The following is a 20,452-nucleotide window of genomic DNA, read 5'->3' as shown; positions in this document are numbered from 1 at the left end:
GCCAGCAGAGATCAGACCCATGGGGGTGTCCAGGGCAGCCTTACTGGGGCTTGAGTAGCAGGGAAGCTTCTGACAGGCAATAATGGAGCAAAGGAATTTCAGGAGTCGAGAGGGGGCAAAGGCTGGAGAGGAAAGGCCAGGTGCAGTGACTCACACCTGTAATCCCAGCATTTTGGGAGGCCAAAGTGGGAGGATCACTTGAGCCCAGGAGTTTGAGACCAACGTGAGCAACATAGTGAGACCCCGTCTATTTAAAAAAAAAAAAAAAAGGCTGGACGCGGTGGCTCACGCCTGTAATCCCAGCACTTTGGGAGGCTGAGGTGGGCGGATTACCTGAGGTCAGGAGTTCAAGACCAGCCTGGCCAACATGGTGAAACCCCATCCCTACTGAAAATACAAAAGTTATCCGGGCGTGGTGGCACATGTCTGTAATCCTAGCTACTTGGGAGGCTGAGGCAGGAGAATTGCTTGAGCCCGGGAGGCAGAGGTTGCAGTGAGCCAAGATCGTGCCATTGTACCCTAGCCTGCTAGCCTGGGCGACAGAGCAAGACTCTTGTCTCAAAAAACAAACAAACAAAAAAAAAAACGCTAGGTGTGGTAGCGCCTATAGTCCCAGCTACTCAGAACGCCGAGGTGGGAGGATCGCTTGAGCCCAGGGTGGTGGGGGCAGTGGTTGAGGCTGCAGTGAGCCATGATAGCGCCACTGCACACTCCACTCCAGCCTGGATGACAGAGTGAGACCCTGTTTCAAAGAAAAAAAAAAAGCTGGAGAGGAGAGGGTGCAGGTGTGTGGGAGGGTAGCTGCGGTGGCCACGGGGAGGTGTTTGGACCTGGGGGTTGGAGAGAGCTCCATGAGTCCTGCTGAGGATCATGGTAGCCAGACTGGGACCCTGGGCCCAGAGCAGTGCTGGCTGACACATAGGTCTGTGGCGCAGGTGTGGTCTACGACACGTTCATGCTGAAGCACCAGTGCATGTGTGGGAACACACACGTGCACCCTGAGCATGCTGGCCGGATCCAGAGCATCTGGTCCCGGCTGCAGGAGACAGGCCTGCTTAGCAAGTGCGAGGTAAGGGAGCCCCTCCTTCCTCTGGCCCTCAACTTAAATTCAGCCTTTGTTTCCCTATTAGAGAAGCCTCTCTTCATGCTTCTTCCTCATCCTCTCTTCAGCCCCAGACTTTGGGGCCAGTTCTCCCACCACCCCCTGTTCCATCCTTTGCAGACTGTTTTCCCCCATGGTCCCCAGCTGAGTCGGGGAGGATCTGGGAGTAAGGTCATGACGGAGCCAGGATCTACTTTCTGAAAAATATTTGGATCTCCTGAGGCCAGGAAGTGACTGTGTGTGCCCCTGGCTATGGGGTAGAAAGGGTCTGAGAGCCGGGCGCGGTGGCTCACGCCTGTAATCCCAGCACTTTGGGAGGCTGAGGCGGGCATATCACGAGGTCAGGGGTTCAAGATCAGCCTGACCAACATGATGAAACCCCGTCTCTACTAAAAATACAAAACTTAGCCGGGCGTGGTGACGCGCCTGTAGTCCCAGCTACTCAGGAGGCTGAGACAGGAGAATCGCTTGAACCAGGGAGGTGGAAGTTGCAGTGAGCTGGGATCGTGCCACTGCACTCCAGCCTGGGCAACAGAGTGAGACTCCGTCTCAAAAAAAAAAAGGAAGGGTCTGAGAGAGCTGCGCCTTTGTGTGATCCCTCTTACTGATCCTCCTGGCAGCGAATCCGGGGTCGCAAAGCCACGCTAGATGAGATCCAGACAGTGCACTCTGAATACCACACCCTGCTGTATGGGACCAGCCCCCTCAACCGGCAGAAGCTGGACAACAAGAAGTTGCTTGGTGAGCTGGCACATGGGCGGGCATGTCCAGTGTCAGGGTGGGATGGGGGCTCTCAGGAGGACCGCCTGGCCAGGCTAGGAGGGTTGTCCCCATGGGCACAGGCAGGGCATTAGTGCTGCAGAGGAGGCACAATTATCACATCACACACCTCCAGAGGGCGCCACTAACATAGAGCATGCTGTGGGGCGCGGTGCAGGAGGATGGAAGTGCTTGGTTGGGGGGAGTGCTTTGCTCCTCCCCATCCCCCGGCTTATCATGCCCCTTTCTCCCTGCCATCTGCCCCCAGAAGTAGAATGTCCCCAAGGACAGGGTATTGACAGCTCCCAACTGGTGTGGGCTGCAGAGGCCTGTCTTGTACTTGGGTCTGAGCCCTCATTTTTGGTGGCTAAGCCTGTAGCCGGGGCAGTTGAGGCCACTTCGTTTTTTATTTTCATTTTTATTTTTTTTGAGACAGTCTTGCTGTGTTGGCCAGGCTGGAGTGCAGTGGTGCCATCTCGGCTCACTGCGATCTCCGTCTCCCAGGCTCAAGTGACTCTCTTGCCTCAGCCTCCCGAGTAGCTGGGTTTACAGGTGTGTGCTACCACGCCCAGCTAAGTTTTGTATTTTTAGTAGAGATGGGGTTTCACTATGTTGTCCAGGCTGGTCTCGAACTCCTGACCTCAGGTGATCTGCCCGAGGCCACTTCTAGAGTAGCTCTATCCCTCTTCCCTGCAGGCCCCATCAGCCAGAAGATGTATGCTGTGCTGCCTTGTGGGGGAATCGGGGTGAGTAGGGCTTGCAGCAATGGGGGTGGGTGGTTGGCTCTCCTAGTTCTGTCTCTTCCCTGACTGCCACAGTCACTGGCCCACTGTCCAGGTGCCCTCCCCTGTTGTTGCCCTCCCCCTACAGGGGGCACACTGAAACCTGCTCTCCTGCCCTGCAGGTGGACAGTGACACCGTCTGGAATGAGATGCACTCCTCCAGTGCTGTGCGCATGGCGGTGGGCTGCCTGCTGGAGCTGGCCTTCAAGGTAGCTGCAGGAGAGCTCAAGGTGAGCATGTGCTTGTGACCTTGGTGCCCCTTGGCATGGTCCTGCTCCTCAGAGGCAGAGGACAGGGGCAGCCTTGGGATCCTCTCAGTGAGGCACTATCCTTTGCAAGCTCAACTCTCAGGCACCAGGGTGGGAAGGAGTTATCAGCTGGGGATTCAGGTTTATGAAGGACCAACAAAAAGACACTAATGCCCAGTTGCTTTCGTGGGTGTCTCGAGGCAGAAATACTGTCTGCCTGCTCAAGCCTCATGGTTGGCATTAAGAATGGTCCATTGGGCCGGGTGCGGTGGCTCACACCTGTAATCCCAGCAGTTTGGGAGGCTGAGGCAGGTGGATCACAAGGTCAGGAGATCGAGACCATCCTGGCTAACACGGTGAAACCCCATCTCTACTAAAAATGCAAAAAATTAGCCGGGTGTGGCGGCAGGCGCCTGTAGTCCCAACTACTCAGGAGGCTGAGGCAGGAGAATGGCGTGAACCCTGGAGGCGGAGCTTGCAGTGAGCCGAGATTGCACCACTGCACTCCAGCCTGGGCGACAGAGCGAGACTTCGTCTCAAAAAAAAAAAAAAAGAATGGTCCATTGAGGCTGGGTTCAGTGGCTCATGCCTGTAATCTCAACACTTTGGGAGGCCGAGGTGGGCAGATAGCTTGAGCCCAGGAGTTCTAGACCAGCCTAGGCAACATAGTGAAATACTGTCTCTACAAAAAATTAACCAGGAGTGGTGGTGTGTGCTTGCAGTCCTAGCTACTTGGGAGACTGAGGTGGAAGGATTTTCTGAGCCTGGGAGGCCAAGGTTGTAGTGAGCCGTGATCGCGCCACTGCACTGCAGCCTGGGTGACAAAGCAAGACCCTGTCTCCAAAAAAAAAACCAAAAAAAAAAAAACAAACCCCAACAAAACTGTGCGTTGAACATATAGATCTGCTTTTCTGGTTTGTGTTCACTTCCTTGCCTGGCTTGTGCTTCTGTCCTGTGCCACCCCCTCCATGGCCTTCCTGCCTGGATCTTGTCCCTCACTTCTGCCTGGCCTTCACCTCTTCAGAATGGATTTGCCATCATCCGGCCGCCAGGACACCATGCCGAGGAATCCACAGCCATGTGAGTGCCCTAGATTCTCTGCCCTCGCCCCTTCCTGTCTCTTGCAAACGTCATGCTGAGGCTAACCTCCTGCCCTTTTCTCCCCTCCTCAGGGGATTCTGCTTCTTCAACTCTGTAGCCATCACTGCAAAACTCCTACAGCAGAAGTTGAACGTGGGCAAGGTCCTCATCGTGGACTGGGTAGGCAGTGAGCTGGTGGGGCTGGGCAGGGGCGGGTAGAGCTGGGACCAGGGTCAGCCTTCAGGAAGTCCCCTCCCCCAGCCCCACCTCCAAGCAGCCCAGTTGTCCTCGTCCGGGTGCCCGGTGCGGGTGCGGAAGGAAGGGCGCTGGGGCTCCTGCCGGATGACTAACGTCACGTTCCAACAGGGCTCTCTCCTCAGCTATGAAAGACATTTAGCTCCTGTTCCATCTTGGCCCTCACGTTGCAGCTTCAAGCAACGAAAGGGATTTCCTACCTTGAACGGTAGTGACGCCGCTGCCGGTGCTAGTAGCTGATATTTCCTCCCACCGCCTACAATTGGGAGCAAACTATATACCAGGAACCCAATGAGTACTTTATGGCCACCTCGAGTAGTAAGAACGAGGTTGTCCATTTCTGTGAATGAAGGTGGTGTTGCATGACGTACCCAAGGCCACTCAGCTGGGGATGTCGGCACTGGGTTTCAGACCAAGCCTCTTGGCCCCAGCACTCTGCTCTTGATACCACGAGTGCTTCTCAAACCCTGTTCCTAATGGTGGAGGCAGAGGCACACGCCACTCTCTGTGAGCTGGGGAAGTAGCCAGGAGCAAGCCTCAGGAAGGACAAAATCTCTTGGAAGCCCAATTCTGGCTTAAAAATTCTTGTAAATGTTGGATCCTCCTTCAGAATCTTCTGTGCTTGTGGTGGGGCACAGTGGCTGTAATCCCAGCACTTTGGGAGGCCAAGGTGGGTGAATCACTTGAGGTCAGCAGTTTGAGACCAGCCTGGCCAACATGGTGAAACCCTATCTCCACTGAAAATACAAAAAAATTAGCCAGGTGTGGTGGCAGGAGCCTGTAATCCCAGCTACTGGGGAGGCTGAGGCAGGAGAACTGCTTGAACCTGGGAGGTGGAGGTTGGAATGAGCCAAGATCATGCCACTGCACTCCAGCCTCGATTACAGAGTGAAACTCTGTCTCAAAAAAAAAAAAAAAAAGGCCGGGTACAGTGGCTCACACCTGTAATCGCAGCATTTTGGGAGGCCGAGGCAGGTGAATCATCTGAGGTCAGGAGTTTGAGACCAGCCTGGCCAACATGGTGAACCCCATCTCTACTAAAAATACAAAACAAATTAGCCAGGCATGGTGGTGGGTGCCTGTAATCCCAGCTACTTGGGAGGCTGAGGCAGGAGAATCGCTTGAACCTGGGAGGCAGAGGTTGCAGTGAGCCAAGATCATGCCATTGCACTCCAGCGTGGGCAACAAGAGCGAAACTCGGTCTCAAAAAAAAAAAAAGAAAAAGGCCGGGTACAGTGGCTCACACCTGTAATCCCAGCATTTTGGGAGGCCGAGGCAGGTGGATCATCTGAGGTCAGGAGTTTGAGACCAGCCCGGCCAACGTGGTGAACCCCATCTCTACTAAAAATACAAAAAAAAATTAGCCGAGCATGGTGGTGGGTGCCTGTAATCCCAGCTACTTGGGAGGCTGAGGCAGGAGAATCTCTTGAACCTGGGAGGCAGAGATTGCAGTGAGCCAAGATCGTGCCACTGCACTCCAGTCTGGGCAACAAGAGCGAAACTCGGTCTCAAAAAAAAAAAAAAAAAAAAAAAAAAGCCGGGCACGGTGGCTCAAGCCTATAATCCCAGCACTTTGGGAGGCTGAGACGGGTGGATCACGAGGTCAGGAGATCGAGACCATCCTGGCTAACACGGTGAAACCCCATCTCTACTAAAAAATAAAAAAACTAGCCGGGCGAGGTGGCGGGCGCCTGTAGTCCCAGCTACATTGGAGGCTGAGGCAGGAGAATGGCATGAACCCGGGAGGCAGGGCTTGCAGTGAGCTGAGATCCGGCCACTGCACTCCAGCCTGGGCGACTGAGCGAGACTCCGTCTAAAAAAAAAAAAAAAAAAAAAAAAAAGATTCTTATCTGCTTGTTTTAAATTCCCTACTGGCCTTAATGTTTTCCCACAAACTGTGAAGTGGAATGGGTTCTGTAGGGAGACATGCCACATTTATCCCATGGCTTTGAATGTTACCTACACAGTGCCACACCACAGAGGCTCAGACCTAGTTAGAGAAGTGTGGGGTGGGCAATACCATTGTGAACAGAATATGGATGCCCTGTGGCCAAAGGTGGACTCCTGGGCTCAAGCGATTCTCCCAGCCCTCGGCCTCCCAAAATGCTAGGATTATAGGCGTGAGCTACAGCGCCTGGCTGACATGTGGAATTTGACCGTTGGGTCAGAGCGTGGGCCATTTTCCTGATGCTTCTACCTCCCCTCATAGGACATTCACCATGGCAATGGCACCCAGCAGGCGTTCTACAACGACCCCTCTGTGCTCTACATCTCACTGCATCGCTATGACAACGGGAACTTTTTTCCAGGCTCTGGGGCTCCTGAAGAGGTACAGCTCCTGGGCGTAAATGCAGACCCTCCTGGTCCCTCTGGGAGGTGGCACAATGGGACCTGGCGGGGAGCCACGGAGACCCATGGTGGTGTTGGTACCTGGGGAGTCTGGGCTCCTAGTGGGAGGACCACACTGATCTGACTGCCCCTCCAGGCAGAACAGAGGTCAGTGGAGTGAGACCTGGAGGCAGGGGTGAGGGCAGGGGCAATGTTTGTTATCCCCAGGCGGTGAGAATAGCCCTCTCCCTGACTCTGGTTCCAGGTTGGTGGAGGACCAGGCGTGGGGTACAATGTGAACGTGGCATGGACAGGAGGTGTGGACCCCCCCATTGGAGACGTGGAGTACCTTACAGCCTTCAGGTAGGGACTGAAAAGGGCCATAGGAGTCAAGGGGAGCCCCTCTGGGCCCTACAGTGAGAGGGGCAGAAGGCACTCAGTTCAGTGTGGGTGGAGGGGGTTGTCTCTGGGAGGACAACAGTGGGGCGAGGCCTGGCCTGGCCATCTGCTGGGCTCAGCTTGGGCCATCCCTTTGCAGGACAGTGGTGATGCCCATTGCCCACGAGTTCTCACCTGACGTGGTCCTAGTCTCTGCTGGGTTTGATGCTGTTGAAGGACATCTGTCTCCTCTGGGTGGCTACTCTGTCACCGCCAGATGTAAGCCTGCTGGGGGATTGAGGGAGGAAGTGAAACAGTGAGGATATGGAGTCCAGTGGGGCATGGGGCAGGAAACAGACTGATATTGCAGGGGACAGGGAAAGCAGGGGGCAGAGCCTAGACTTGGAATCATCTTGGTAACTCCATCAACTTGTCTTCTGCCAACCCTGGCCTTACGGGGACAGGAGGTGAAGGTGGAGTAGCAGAGGATAGTGGATGTATCCTGCTGGAGCTGTAGAGATGGGCTTGTTGGTCCCTGGTGTTTCAGTGATGCTCCTTTAGCCAATCTGTTAATGTTTTGACTGTGATAGGGCATTTAGTCCATTGATGCTGTATTTTATTATGGATATATTTGGGTTTATATCTCCCATCATATTTTGTGCTATTTGTCCCACCTCTTGTATTTCTTTTTCTTTTTCTTTTTTTTTTTTTTTTTTTGAGGCGGAGTCTCACTCTGTCGCCCAGGCTGGAGTGCAATGGCGTGATCGCAGCTCACCGCAACCTTTGCCTCCCGGGTTCACGGCCTCAGCCTCTCGAGTAGCTGGGATTACAGGCACGTGCCACCATGCCCGGCTAATTATTGTATTTTTAGTAGAGAACGGGGTTTCACCATGTTGGTCAGGCTGGTCTCGAACTCCTGACCTTGTGATTCGCCCGCCTTGGCCTCTCAAAGTGCTAGGATTACAGGCATCAGCCACTGCGCCTGGCCTTTTTTCTCTCCTTCTCTTACTGGCTCTTGAATTGATTACCTTTCGCCATTTCTTCTTCCTCCCTTCACCCATCCCCAAAGGTTTTGGCCACTTGACCAGGCAGCTGATGACCCTGGCAGGGGGCCGGGTGGTGCTGGCCCTGGAGGGAGGCCATGACTTGACCGCCATCTGTGATGCCTCTGAGGCTTGTGTTTCAGCTCTGCTCAGTGTAGAGGTAAGGGGTGGGAAGGAGCTGGGAGGTGGCAGGCCAGAGGGCTGCGGGGCCAGCAAGGGGTCAGCCAGCACTGGTAGCCCCTTAGGAAGCTTTTCTTTGGTCCTAAGGAATAGCTAATGGCCAGGGAAGGCTTTCTGAGTATGGGTTTGTCCAAAAAGGCCATGTTTGCCTCTGTCGTGAGGGATATCTGGGGCTAAGTGGGGCAGTTAGAGGGGTATGCATGGCAACCCTACTCCCCACCCTAAACCTTCTCTTCTTTCACCTGCCAGCTGCAGCCCTTGGACGAGGCAGTCTTGCAGCAAAAGCCCAACGTCAACGCAGTGGCCACGCTAGAGAAAGTCATCGAGATCCAGAGTGCGTGGGGACACGCAGAGGGGCTCAGGCTGCCAAGGGGGCACGGAGCTTTTGAGAGCACCAGGACTGGGGCTGTTCACGTGGGTGTCCTCTGCCCTCCCTGACCCCTTGCCTGTCTCTCGTCCACAGGCAAACACTGGAGCTGTGTGCAGAAGTTTGCCGCTGGTCTGGGCCGTTCCCTGCGGGAGGCCCAGGCAGGTGAGACCGAGGAGGCCGAGACTGTGAGCGCCATGGCCTTGCTGTCGGTGGGGGCTGAGCAGGCCCAGGCTGCAGCAGCCCGGGAACACAGCCCCAGGTAAGCAGCAACCCCTACCACCTCTCTGCCCTTGCCCCTGCTGGTGCGCCCCACTCAATACCCTCCCCTGTGCTTGCCCCACAGGCCGGCAGAGGAGCCCATGGAGCAGGAGCCTGCCCTGTGACACCCCGGCCCCCATCTCTCTGGGCTTCACCATTGTGATTTTGTTTATTTTTTCTATTAAAAACAAAAAGTCACACATTCAACAAGGTGTGCCGTGTGGGTCTCTCAGCCTTGCCCCTCCTGCTCCTCTACGCTGCCTCAGGCCCCCAGCCCTGTGGCCTCCACCTCAGCTCTAGAAGCCTGGGCCCTCTGCAGGGGGTGGGGGTGTCTTCCCAGCCCTGTCTCACGTGTCCCTCCACCCATTTTCCCGCATTCTGTCCTTTTCCCCCTTGGAGCCTGGGCCAGCTCAAGGTGGGCACGGGGGCCCAGACAGTACTCTCCAGTTCTGGGGCCCCCCTGAGTGAGTAGGGAATAGGAAGTCGGTGCCTTGGTTTCATCTGACTTGGGGGGAAATGCCTTAATTTCACCCTCCTCCCTTCTCCAGCCTCAGGGGAGGATCTGGAGGATCCACTGCTGTCTAAGATGCAGAGTGGAGGGGAGGTGGGCACCCACCCTGTGATTCTCCACTTTCCCCTTTCGTCCTCACCATCTCTGCACAGACCCCTCTCTTCTTCCTTCCTCTTGGTCTCAGCACTGATGGGAGGCTGGTGCCCAAGCCGTGGCTTGTGGTCTGTGATGATGGCTGTCTTGCCTCACACTCCTCACAGCCTGCTTCCCCCTCCCCGGGGCTGAGAGGGTGAAAGTGTGTGGGAAGGAGAGGACTGGTTTCCTGGGTTCTCATGGGCCAGGAGGAGCCGCAGAACCAGGTCTGCTCCCCACCTTACTCGGATGTCCTCCCTGCCCCTCTGCTGGCACAGCCTGGGCAGGGGGAGAAGGTGGTCCCTGCAGGGGGGCTCCAGGCTGGTAAGAGCCCCTCTGCTGTCAGGACCAGATTTCCCCAGCCAGCCAGCATGCTGCGGGGAGAAGGGGCAGGGGCTCACCTCCCTCCTGGGGCCTTTTGCTTTGGAGCCTGGGGATGGTGAGAATGGAGGTTCTAGAAAAGGGGTAAGGCCAGAACCCAGGGATCTAGGAGTCAGCTCTCAGCTGGAGCTTCCATACCTCCTGGGCTCCCTTTGCTGACCACCAGCCCAAGGGAGCTAAGACCAGGAGGGGGCTGGGTGCTGTCCCTTCTCTTTCCCAGGAGCCCTGCCAGGGGCTGTGGGCCTACAAGGCTTACAGGGAATGCCATCCAGCCTGTAGGAAACCAAAGATGGGAAGTGGCTCCTAGGGGGCTGACTTTTCCTTCCTTCTTCTCCCCAGTACCACATATACTTTCTCTCCTTCTATCCCCAGGGCCCCACCAATCTGTTTACATATTTATTATCCTATTGGGGGCCTGAGCAGGATTGAGGGAGCCAGGGGAGGGGCAGGAGCCCCAGCACCATCAGTTCATTGTGTGCTTGTGTGTTTGTTTTAGATCCTCCTGGGGGATGGGGATGGGGCTAGGCCCAGCGTACTAGGCCTCTCTGTGCTGAGCCCCAGGCTCCCGGCTCCTTATACACTCTCTCCCTGTGGCTGGTCTGGTTCTCATGTAAACCCATTCCTTGCTTTGTCTCCCTGGATATGGATTTCAGTTAAGTATTTTGTAACCCATTACACTGTGTGTCCTTGTGTAAATAAACTTGTTTCTGGCAGTGCCTTCTGGGGCCAATGTCTCTATTCTCTGGGCTCCCAAATGGAATAGAGGTTCTCATCCTCCTTCCTAGCCAAAAACACTATTTTCTCCAGTCCCTGGACTAGAAGCCAATTTAGGAAACTGGAAGTTGGGGCACAAGATCTGACCTGTAGATGAAAGACAGGGTTACACTGAATATAGTCACAGCATCTCATGGGACCTCTCATGTGGCCTAGGCAGTGATGAGGCAGGGGATGGACCTAGGGCTGAAAGGTCTCACCTGAGTTTACAGCCCTCTCCTTTCCTGCCTGTCTGCCCCTGGAAACAAGGCTGGAGGTGGCACAGAGACCACTGGAGCAGCCTGGCAAGGGTTCCGCTTGTGCACACACAGGCAAGGCCCGTGGAGATGTGCGCATAGGCAAGAAAGGAATCTCAAAGTATTCAAGGGCTTTATTGGGGCCGCCCTGGCCGCTCCTCACAGTGTTGCAGGAACCCACTGGTCTTGCTGTTGCCTTTGCTCTTTGGGGGCTTAAGAGGAAAGGCAGAGGGAGGACCAGCTTCTCTGGGAGAGAGAAGGCCCATCTTTGGGACTAAGACCAGGTGGTGGGGAAGCAGATTCAGGGAGGGGAGGGCCTCCTTAGGGGCTGGAAGGTGATGGGGCTGCCTCCTGGAGTGTGGTGGTCACAGAGTGTTGGCTTTGTGGGAGGGAAAGGAAAGGAGGCACACAAGAAGTCAGGAGGAGTGGATGGGCGGTGCTTCCTGGGCACTGAACATGTGCACTGCCCAGGGGACGAGGGCCAGGACTAGGCATGGCCAGAGGGTATACTTGAGGAAATTGAAGATGTAGAAGAGGCTGATCTGAGGGGGGTGTCCCAGCCAGTCCAGGGGGCCCAGCAGCCCCATGGCCAGCACAAGGCAGGCTATCTTCTGGCCATTTCCCAGCTGTGCCCGACGCACCTGGGCATAGCAGGGAGAGTGCAAGGCAATGCCCAGGCCCAGGGCAGCCCCTGAGTCACGGCTCAGGGAGGCAAAGGGCCGGCTATCCATGTGTATCCACTCAGGCCGCTCACACCACTTGAAGGCTAGGCTGATGGACCTGTGGAGAAGAACAGTCCTTGCCAGGAGAGGCTGGAACGTAGAAGGCAACTGGCTCTTCGCCATCTGCCCTTGGGGCCCACTCCCATGTTCTGCTTTGTGCTTGTGAGGGTCTATGGGAATAGGTAATGTGTCCTTTTTTAGCTGTAATGAACCAGAGACACACCAGGCTAGCTGCAGGCGAGATAGGACAGGGCCCAGCCTGCCCAGGCTTCAAAGCGAGACTTACCAAGAAAGATCCAGGCCCAGCGTAAAGAGGGTCCAATAGATGAGGCTGCTGCCTAGCATGAGGGCCAGTGCGGTCAACCCATAGAAGCTTAGCTCCCGCTCCACAGGCACCCGGGGAGTCATCAGCCAGCCCAGGACAGCGCCTAGGAGAGTGGAGTGACGGCAGCTTCAGGGAGTTTGGGGATATGACCCTCCCCACACCCACCCCCAGCTGCAGTGCAGCTTGGCAAGGGAACAAACTGAGATGTAACGAGGGGCCTCTGGGCTGGGCTCTACAGAAGCTGGGAGCGATGGGAAGATCCTAGACTGAACCTCCCACTGCCAAAGGCATCCTCTCAGTCCACCCCATTGCCCTAGTTGCTCACCAGTTATTAGGCCAGCCAGCACCTGGTGAGGGAAATGTGCTAAGATGAAGATTCGCGACAAGCCAACCGCCAAAAGGAAGGTGCAATAAGCTAGGCTAGGCATCACCCTTACCCAGCGGCTAGAAAGAAGAGAGGCAAGGAGCTCAGAGCGCGTCCATACACAGCTTGGCCTGCAGTACCCAGGTACCCCATGGCTGAACCACACAACCTAGGGTCCCCAAAACTCCAGCTCCCAGACTGCATGCTGCTGGGTCTTTAGGTACAGGGTGCCATCACCCCTGCTCCCAATGGTGGGCAATGCCAAAGGCATACCTGCGGGCCCGAGTGGCCACCTGTGAAGACAGGGCCGTCATTATGGGCCAGAGGGCTGCTCCTGTGATCATGCAGTGTCCAGAAGGGCTGCCTGCCAGTGAATCCAGAAGCTTGTGGTGAGAAGATGGAGGCAGGACCCAGGGGCCTCTGGTGATGCCTCAATAATACAGCTGCCTCTCCTGGCTGAGAAGAGAGCTTTTCCCCAGCACTGATCCATAACTGGCTCTGCTCTGAGGCCTTTTTACTGCCACCTGAGGTCACTGCACTCAGGTTTCTGTCCTGGTATGTGTCTCTTGGCTGTACTCTACACAAGGTGGGCAGCTGGTACATAGCATGAGTGCCCTCCTCCCATAACTCAGCTTGGTCTCCCTGGGGTTCCTTTGTTCTCTGGGCCAGTAATTGAGAGGCTGGACCTTTGGTTGGGCCACCCAGACTGAAAAGTACTCTGGAATGTTCACCTGAACCCTAACCACATTGGGAAAGGGAGAATGTTTGAGGTTTCCCACCTGGACCAGTCTCACAAGAAGAGGGGAACTGGTGAACCTGGGCTGGAGCCTGGCTGTAGTACCCAGACTCATGGACCCACCAAAAGGGCCTGTCTCCGAAAAGAAACCTGGAAGAGAACAGATGCAAGATGACTTTCCACATGCACACACAGCCAGGGGGGTACAAGGTGGGCAGGACACGGAGTACTCTGGAGGGCCTGAGGGGTGAAGTCAAAAAGGGACTACGATTCTGTCCATTGCTCTTAAGGTATCCGTGGATACCTTGCCATGGTTTTCTACCTTAGAACGGGAGAAAGAAAGCACACTATTTCTTTTTTTTCCTAACCCTCAGAGCTTGTGGAAACACTATTTTTAAAAACTAGCCTGGGGCCGGGCGCGGTGGCTCAAGCCTGTAATCCCAGCACTTTGGGAGGCTAAGACGGGCGGATCACGAGGTCAGGAGATCGAGACCATCCTGGCTAATATGGTGAAACCCCGTCTCTACTAAAAAATACAAAACACTAGCCGGGCGAGGTGGCGGGCGCCTGTAGTCCCAGCTACTCGGGAGGCTGAGGCAGGAGACTGGCGTAAACCCGGGAGACGGAGCTTGCAGTGAGCTAAGATCCGGCCACTGCACTCCAGCCTGGGTGACAGAGCAGACTCCGTCTCAAAAAAAAAAAAAAAAAAAAAAAAACTAGCCTGGGGTCAGGTGCAGTGGCTCATGACTGTAATCCCAGTACTTTGGGAGGCCTTAGCTGGAGGATCACTTGAAGCCAGGAGTTCATGACCAGCATGGGCAACATAGCAAGACCCAGATTCAACAAAAACAAAAAATTAGCTGGAAGTGGTGGTGCACACCTATAATCCCAGCTACTTGGGAGGCTGGGTAGGCAGATCGCTTGAGCCCAGGAGTTCGAGAACAGCCTGGGTGGGCCGGACGCGGTGGCTCAAGCCTGTAATCCCAGCACTTTGGGAGGCCGAGACGGGCGGATCACGAGGTCAGGAGATCGAGACCATCCTGGCTAACACGGTGAAACCCCGTCTATACTAAAAATACAAAAAACTAGCCGGGCGAGGTGGCGGCGCCTGTAGTCCCAGCTACTCGGGAGGCTGAGGCAGGAGAATGGCGTGAACCCGGGAGGCGGAGCTTGCAGTGAGCTGAGATCTGGCCACTGCACTCCAGCCTGGGTGACAGAGCGAGAGACTCTGTCTCAAAAAAAAAAAAAAAAAAAAAAAGAGAACAGCCTGGGCAACATGACAAAACCCCATCTCTACAAAAAATACAAAAATTAGCCAGGCATCTTGGGGTGCGCCTGTAGTCCCTGCTACTCCAGAGGCTGAAGTGGGAAGGATCACTTGAGCCGAGGAGGTTGAGGCTGCAGTGAGCTGTGATTGTACCATTGTACTCCAGCCTGGTGATGGAGTGAGATCCTGTCTCAAAAAAAGAAAAAATAAATAAAAAATAAAACTGATACAGAGGCAAGAGATTGTGGTAAGCGTGTGTGTGCTCTGAGATACTCAGTCGTCCCACTCTACCCCCCTCACTGCAGGGCCAGCTCTTATCATCCACAGGGAACCCAGGACCCGGCTCTCTCCCACAGGCCCTCACACTAACCCTCCTGCTACCCCTGACTCCATGTCCCCAGTTACAGCCTGAATTATCCACACCTAAATTATTTAGGTGAGCCTCTCAGGTCTGAAAATGGGAGTGGGAAATGGACAGAGAAGGCTGAGAAAGAATAAGGAGGACAAAAACATGTCAAAATCCCCTGGTCTAGTAAGTGCTTGGCTGGGCCCTGGGAACCACACAATAAAGAGGCTGCTGTGGCCAGAAAGACAAAAGATGGGATAGCAAAAGAGATGCTGGCAGGAAACCACGTGCTGGGGAGGGAAACACAGAAGGCACTTGCCTCTCCCCTCTGAAAACTGAGCCTAGTATACATCAAGTGCTCACACAGAAAATGAACGGGGGTGCCATGCGCGGTGGTTCACGCCTGTAATCCCAGCACTTTGGGAGGCAGAGGAGGGCGGATCACTTGAGGCCAGGAGTTCCAGACCAGCCTGGCCAACATGGCGAAACCCTTTCTCTACTAAAAATACAAAAATTAGCTGGGTATGGTGGTGGGGGCCTATAATCCCAGCTACATGGGAGACTGAGGCAGAAGAATCTCTTGAACCTGGGAGACAGAGGTTGCAGTGAGCCGAGATGGTGCCATCGCACTTCAGCCTGGGCAACAGAAGAGCAAGCCTCCATCTCAAAAAGAAAAAAAAAAAAAAGAATGCCGGGTGGCTCACACCTATAATCCCAGCACTTTGGGAGGCTGAAGCGGGTGGATCACCAGAGGTCAGGAGTTTGAGACCAGCCTCACCAACAAGGCGAAACCCCTTCTCTACTAAAAATACAAAAATTAGCTGAGTGTGGTGGCACATGCCTGTAATCCCAGCTACTTGGGAGGCTGAGGTAGGAAAATGGCTTGAACCCAGGAGGTGGAGGTTGCAGTAAGACAAGATCGCGCCATTGCACTCCAGCCTGGGTGACAAGAGCGAAACTCTGTCTTAAAAAAAAGAAAAAGAAAATGAATAGGGACTTTGCCACTTGGGGGACATTAATAGTGTCTGAGGGAGATTGTGATCTTTGGGGGACAAGAACTAGAGGAGAAGGCTTATACAGACTTGGAGGGAAGGAGAGAGCACAAAGCAAAGGACAATTAGGCAAGAAAGAAGTGAATAGACCACTGCGGTTCCCTTTACATAAGGATGAGGCCCTTGTGGAAAAGAGTTTGAAGGGAGGGGAACTCTATGTTGTTTTTCAGCAAGTCATTCCAGCCCATTGAAATACCTCCTATGAGCCTCCCTTCCTTCCCCCAGGCTGAGGATCTGGCAACAGAGGCTGAGGTGAAGGGAGGTGTGGCTGCATGTCCAGCCCCAAGGGTCACAGGGCCTCCACCCATGTTCCTGGGATCCCTGGCTTGTAAGTCTCAGTGTGAAGAGTCTACTAGTGAATGAAAGAGAAAGAAGGGAAAGTGTTCCCTGGAAAGCAGTGCTTTAGCCCAGACTTTACTGCACGCGCACAGGGAATCAACTGGGAACCTTGTTAAAATGCAGATTTTGATTCTGTAGTTCTGGCCCTGGGACTGAGAGTCTGCATTTCTAGTTAGTTTTCAGGTGCTGCCTATGCCGTTGGGCACGGTCCAGGGACCACACCTTAATCTGCAAGGTGTCTCTGTCGGTAGCAGCTCCTGTGATGCCCAGCACAAAGCATGCTTCTTAAAAATTATAGCAAATGAGTGAATAGATGAATGAAAAAGTGAGTTGAGAGGTAGGGCTCTCCACTACTTAAATCACCATAGATACCTGTTAAAATATGAATTCCCAAAAACCAAAAATAAAAAATAAATTCCCAACCCTTCGGAGTTTCTAAATCAGTAAGTGTGAGATGAGGACGGGATATTTACATTTTAGACACGCCCCTTAGGTGATTTTTCGATCAGACCAGTTTGAAGAACACTGGTCTAATGAGTAGGATGGGTGCACTCTGAGGTTTCAGTCCAAGCTGCACAAAGATGCTCAAACGGAAAAAAAATCAGAGACTACAGAGTAGGGGGTGGGAAGGCCCTTGAGACAGTTGCTGAGAGAGACCAGGGCTTACACATGACTCAGGGCCCTCGGGGGTGGGGACCAGGATGCCGGAGGGCTTCTCTGTCTCACCACTTGAAGATGAGGTTGAGCCACTCGGTGATGAGGCTGATCCAGAGCACCGCGATGCCCACACGGCGGGAGGCGTAGTAGGCCGCGGGGAAGTAGAACAGAAAGAGGATCTTGGGATCGCCCAGAAAGGTGACCCAGAGCCACACGTTCTCCAGCCAGGCTAGCTGGTTCTGTAGCGCCTCGGCTATCACGATGCCCGCGCCCAGCGTGGACTCCATGGCGGCCCAGCTACCGACCAGGCCAGGGCTTGCTCCAGGGCGGAAGCCAAAAAGCCCAGACACCGAAGCAGCGTCGGCCCGCTGCTCACCAAAGCCCACCCCTCTGAGTACCAGGCCTCGCCCCGCCAGCGGTCATCACCAAGCCCCGCCCCCGGACCCGCCCCCGGCAGTCCCCGGCTCCTGCAAGACCGGCCTCCAGCCGGTACTGTTTCCTCCTGCGCTCTCCTCCGGTTTTCCTTCCTACTGGGCAGCGTAGGGGACAAACCTTTATAAAGGCGTTTCCTCAGGGCCCCACGTGGCCGCTGTTGCCGGCACATGGGCAGCCGGCTAGTGGCGGCACCGGTGCGGTTCCGGGTCAGCGGACGGACTAGCCGGCGGACTGCCTGCGCTCCCAGCGTCCCTGCTCTGCTGATGCGAAGGCAGATATGTAATCTCCAGGGCCAGGATTCTTTCCCGACCGGACCTCTCTTCTCCAGTACCACCCACCAAGAAAAAAAAAAAGAAAAAAGAAAAAAAAAATCTGAGATCCTCTGGAGAAAAGGCTGCAGACAGCCCCTCCTCCTCGGAGCTGAAGGGAGATCCTAAATTTGCATACACACCTAATCAGTTCACCCCTTCCTCCCCCACCTCAAGACTCTTCCTTTCTAATTCGCCCGCTATTAATTTGGAGGCTGACAGATAAGTCTCTTGATTTTGAGGGGTCTTCCCTAAAAAGGCGAATTCTCACATATAGCGCAAAGTCACACTTCCTCCCAGTTCTTCCCTTGCTTCCCCCACCCCCATCCTCCTGCCATCCAAAACCCTGCTTAGGCAGATGAAACCAAGAGATAGTAACAGTGTTGGTATGGGAAGAGGATTGGCACACACTCGCGACAGAGTTTGAAACAGTCATCTGGAAGAACACACATAGAAAATAAAAATCTCAGCTATTCTAGGCAAGGTCCTGCCTAGAAAACTGTTGAACAGCGTCTCCTTATTTTCTTCCTACCTCGATCAACTTCGTTCTTTAAAAGTTTTTTTTTGTTTGTTTTTTGTTGTTTTTTGTTTTTTGCCAGGCGCGGTGGCTCACAACTGTAATCTCAGCACTTTGGGAAGCCGAGGCGGTCGGATCACGAGGTCAGGAGTTCCAGACCAGCCTGGCCAACATAGTGAAACCGCATCTCTACTAAAAATACAAAAATTAGGTGGGCATGGTGGCATGTGCCTGTAGTCCTAGCTACTAGGGAGGCTGAAGCAGGAGAATCGCTTGAACCCGGGAGGCGGCGGTTTCGGTGAGCCAAGGTGGCACCACTGCACTCCAGCCTGGGCGACAGGGACAGGGCGAGACTCCATGTCAAAAAAAAAAAAAAAAAAGGAAAGTTTTTTTTTTTTTTTTTTTTTTTTTTTTTTTTTTTTTGAGAGGGATCTTCGTTCTTGTCTCCTATGCTGGATTACAGGCCCGCGCTACCAGGCCCGGCTAATTTTTTTTTTTTTTTTTTTGAGACGGAGTCTCACTTTGTTGCCCAGGCTGCAGTGCATTGGCGAAATCTCGGCTCACTGCAACCTCTGCCTCCCGAATTCAAGCAATTCTCCTGCCTCTGCCCTACAGTAGCTGGGATTACAGGCACGCGCCACCACGTCTGGCTAATTTTTGTATTTTTAGTAAAGATGGGGTTTCATCATGTTGGCCAGGCTGGCCTCAAACTCCTAACCTTAGGTGATCCAACCACCTCAGCCTCCCAAAGTGTTGGAATTACAGGCGTGAGCCACAGCGCCCAGTTCTTTAAAAGTTTTCTAGGCCGGGCCCGGTGGCTCAAGCCTGTAATCCCAGCAGTTTGGGAGGCCGAGACGGGCGGATCACGAGGTCAGGAGATCGAGACCATCCTGGCTAACCCAGTGAAACTCTGTCTCTACTAAAAAATACAAAAAAACTAGCCGGGCGAGGTGGCGGGCGCCTGCAGTCCTAGCTACTTGGGAGGCTGAGGCAGGAGAATGGCATAAACCCGGGAGGCGAAGCTTGCAGTGAGCTGAGATCCGGCCACTGCACTCCAGCCTGGGCGGCAGAGCGAGACTCCGTCTCAAAAAAAAAAAAAAAAAAGTTTTCTAATAGGTAGATTAAAATGAGAATGTAAATCTGTGTTCTTCTCCAAAAGAGATTAATTTTACTAATTTGAAAAGCGTAGGGGGCCAGGTGTGGTGGCTCGTGCCTGTAATCCCAATACTTTGGGAGGCAGAAGCAGGCAGATCACTTGAGGTCAGGCGTTCCAGACCAGGTGGGTCAACGTGGTGAAACCCCACCTCTACTAAAAATACAAAAATTAAGCCAGGCACAGTGGCTCATGCCTATAATCCTACCACTTTGGGAGGCCAAGGCAGGCAGATCACGAGGTCAGGAGTTCCAGACCAGCCTGGTCAACATGGTGAAACCTCGTCTCTACTAAAGATACAAAAAATTATCTGGGCATGGTGGCGAGCGCCTGTAATCCCAGCTACTCGGGAGGCTGAGGCAGGAGAATCGCTTGAACCCGGGAGGCAGATGTTGCAGTGAGCCGAGATTGAGCCATTGCACATCAGCCTCGGCAACAGAGCAAGACTCCGTCTCAAAAAACAAAACAAAAAATTAGCCGGGCATGATGGCAGGTGCCTGTAGTCCCAGCTACTCGGGAGGCTGAGGCATGAGAATCGCTTGAACCTGGGAGGTGGAGGTTGCAGTGACCGGAGCCCGCACTACTGCACTCCACCCTGGGCGACAGAGGAAGACTCCGTCTCAAAAAAAAAAAAAAAAAAAAAAAAAGATGCTGGGTGAGGTGGCTCACACCTGTAATCCCAGCACCTTGGGAGGCCAGGGCGGGTGGATCACCTGAGGTGGGGAGTTGGAGACCAGCCTGACCAACATAGAGAACCCCTGTTGCCACTAAAAACACAAAATTAGCTGGGTGTGGTGGCACATGCCTGTAATCCCAGCTACTCAGGAGGCTGAGAGAAGTGAATCGCTTGAGCCCGGGAGGTGGAGGTTGTGGTGAGCCAAGATTGTGCCATTGCATTCCAGCCTGGGCAACAAGAGCAAAACTCCCTCTCAAAAAAAAAAAAAAAAAGGTGTAAGGGAGGGAAGCTGGATATAAATCTTAGTTTATTGCCTTCGTAGTGAACAGAATTTTTATTCCTATTACAATGATTGTACCAATACCTCCAACACCAGGAAGTTTTTGTTTTTTTTTGAGACGGAGTATCGCTCTGCCCCCCAGGCTGGAGTGCAGTGGCGTGGATCTCGGCTCACTGCAAGCTCCGCCTCCCGGGTTCACGCCATTCCCTTGCCTCAGCCTCCTGAGTAGCTGGGACTACAGGCGCCCGCCACCACACCTGGCTAATCTTTAGTATTTTTAGTAGAGACTGGGTTTCACCATGTTAGCCAGGATGGTCCTTGTGATCTGCCTGCCTCGGCCTCCCAAAGTGCTGGGATTACAGGCGTGAGCCACCGCGCCCAGACACCACCAGGAAGTTTTTTAATTGACCAAGGAGAAAGCCTACATTGTTTACTGAGCCTTTGAAAGTTTGCTCTGG

At 54.0% G+C, this 20,452-nt stretch overlaps 2 protein-coding genes across 13 annotated transcripts in view; one reads left to right on the top strand and one right to left on the bottom strand.

Moving 5' to 3' along the window:
* The window catches only part of HDAC5 (histone deacetylase 5), a 49,590-nt gene extending 39,065 nt beyond the window's left edge, over positions 1-10,525 (top strand). For all 9 annotated transcript variants that reach the window (XM_010353945.2, XM_030922668.1, XM_030922670.1 and 6 more), the window contains 13 exons: positions 936-1,069; positions 1,723-1,843; positions 2,558-2,607; positions 2,766-2,873; positions 3,916-3,971; positions 4,064-4,151; positions 6,436-6,555; positions 6,820-6,917; positions 7,093-7,211; positions 8,002-8,135; positions 8,405-8,489; positions 8,619-8,784; positions 8,869-10,525. In XM_010353945.2, the coding sequence (XP_010352247.1) occupies positions 936-1,069; positions 1,723-1,843; positions 2,558-2,607; positions 2,766-2,873; positions 3,916-3,971; positions 4,064-4,151; positions 6,436-6,555; positions 6,820-6,917; positions 7,093-7,211; positions 8,002-8,135; positions 8,405-8,489; positions 8,619-8,784; positions 8,869-8,908 (1,319 nt within the window). In that variant the 3' untranslated portion in view covers positions 8,909-10,525. The remainder of the gene's footprint in view (positions 1-935; positions 1,070-1,722; positions 1,844-2,557; positions 2,608-2,765; positions 2,874-3,915; positions 3,972-4,063; positions 4,152-6,435; positions 6,556-6,819; positions 6,918-7,092; positions 7,212-8,001; positions 8,136-8,404; positions 8,490-8,618; positions 8,785-8,868) is intronic.
* Positions 10,526-10,933: 408 nt separating this feature from the next.
* Positions 10,934-17,162, bottom strand: G6PC3 (glucose-6-phosphatase catalytic subunit 3). Of its 4 annotated transcripts, XM_030922671.1 has the most exons (7): positions 16,695-17,156; positions 13,008-13,114; positions 12,502-12,592; positions 12,302-12,308; positions 12,190-12,211; positions 11,826-11,967; positions 10,934-11,597 (listed from the first exon to the last, which is right to left on the bottom strand). In XM_030922671.1, exons 1-7 carry the CDS (start codon positions 16,910-16,912, stop codon positions 11,234-11,236), a joined length of 951 nt encoding a protein of 316 aa, XP_030778531.1. In that variant the 5' UTR covers positions 16,913-17,156; the 3' UTR covers positions 10,934-11,233. The 4 variants fall into 4 exon arrangements, with proteins under 4 accessions (XP_030778531.1, XP_010352242.1, XP_030778532.1 ...); XM_010353940.2 differs by having other exon boundaries at positions 12,190-12,308; positions 16,695-17,162; XM_030922672.1 differs by lacking the exons at positions 12,190-12,211; positions 12,302-12,308 and having other exon boundaries at positions 11,826-11,990.
* Positions 17,163-20,452: the final 3,290 nt, after the last annotated feature.

Source organism: Rhinopithecus roxellana, chromosome 19, assembly GCF_007565055.1.
Source record: "Rhinopithecus roxellana isolate Shanxi Qingling chromosome 19, ASM756505v1, whole genome shotgun sequence".
Lineage (NCBI taxonomy): Eukaryota > Metazoa > Chordata > Mammalia > Primates > Cercopithecidae > Rhinopithecus > Rhinopithecus roxellana.
The sequence above is the reverse complement of the archived record's forward strand: the minus strand, read 5'-3'. Positions and strand labels throughout refer to the sequence as shown.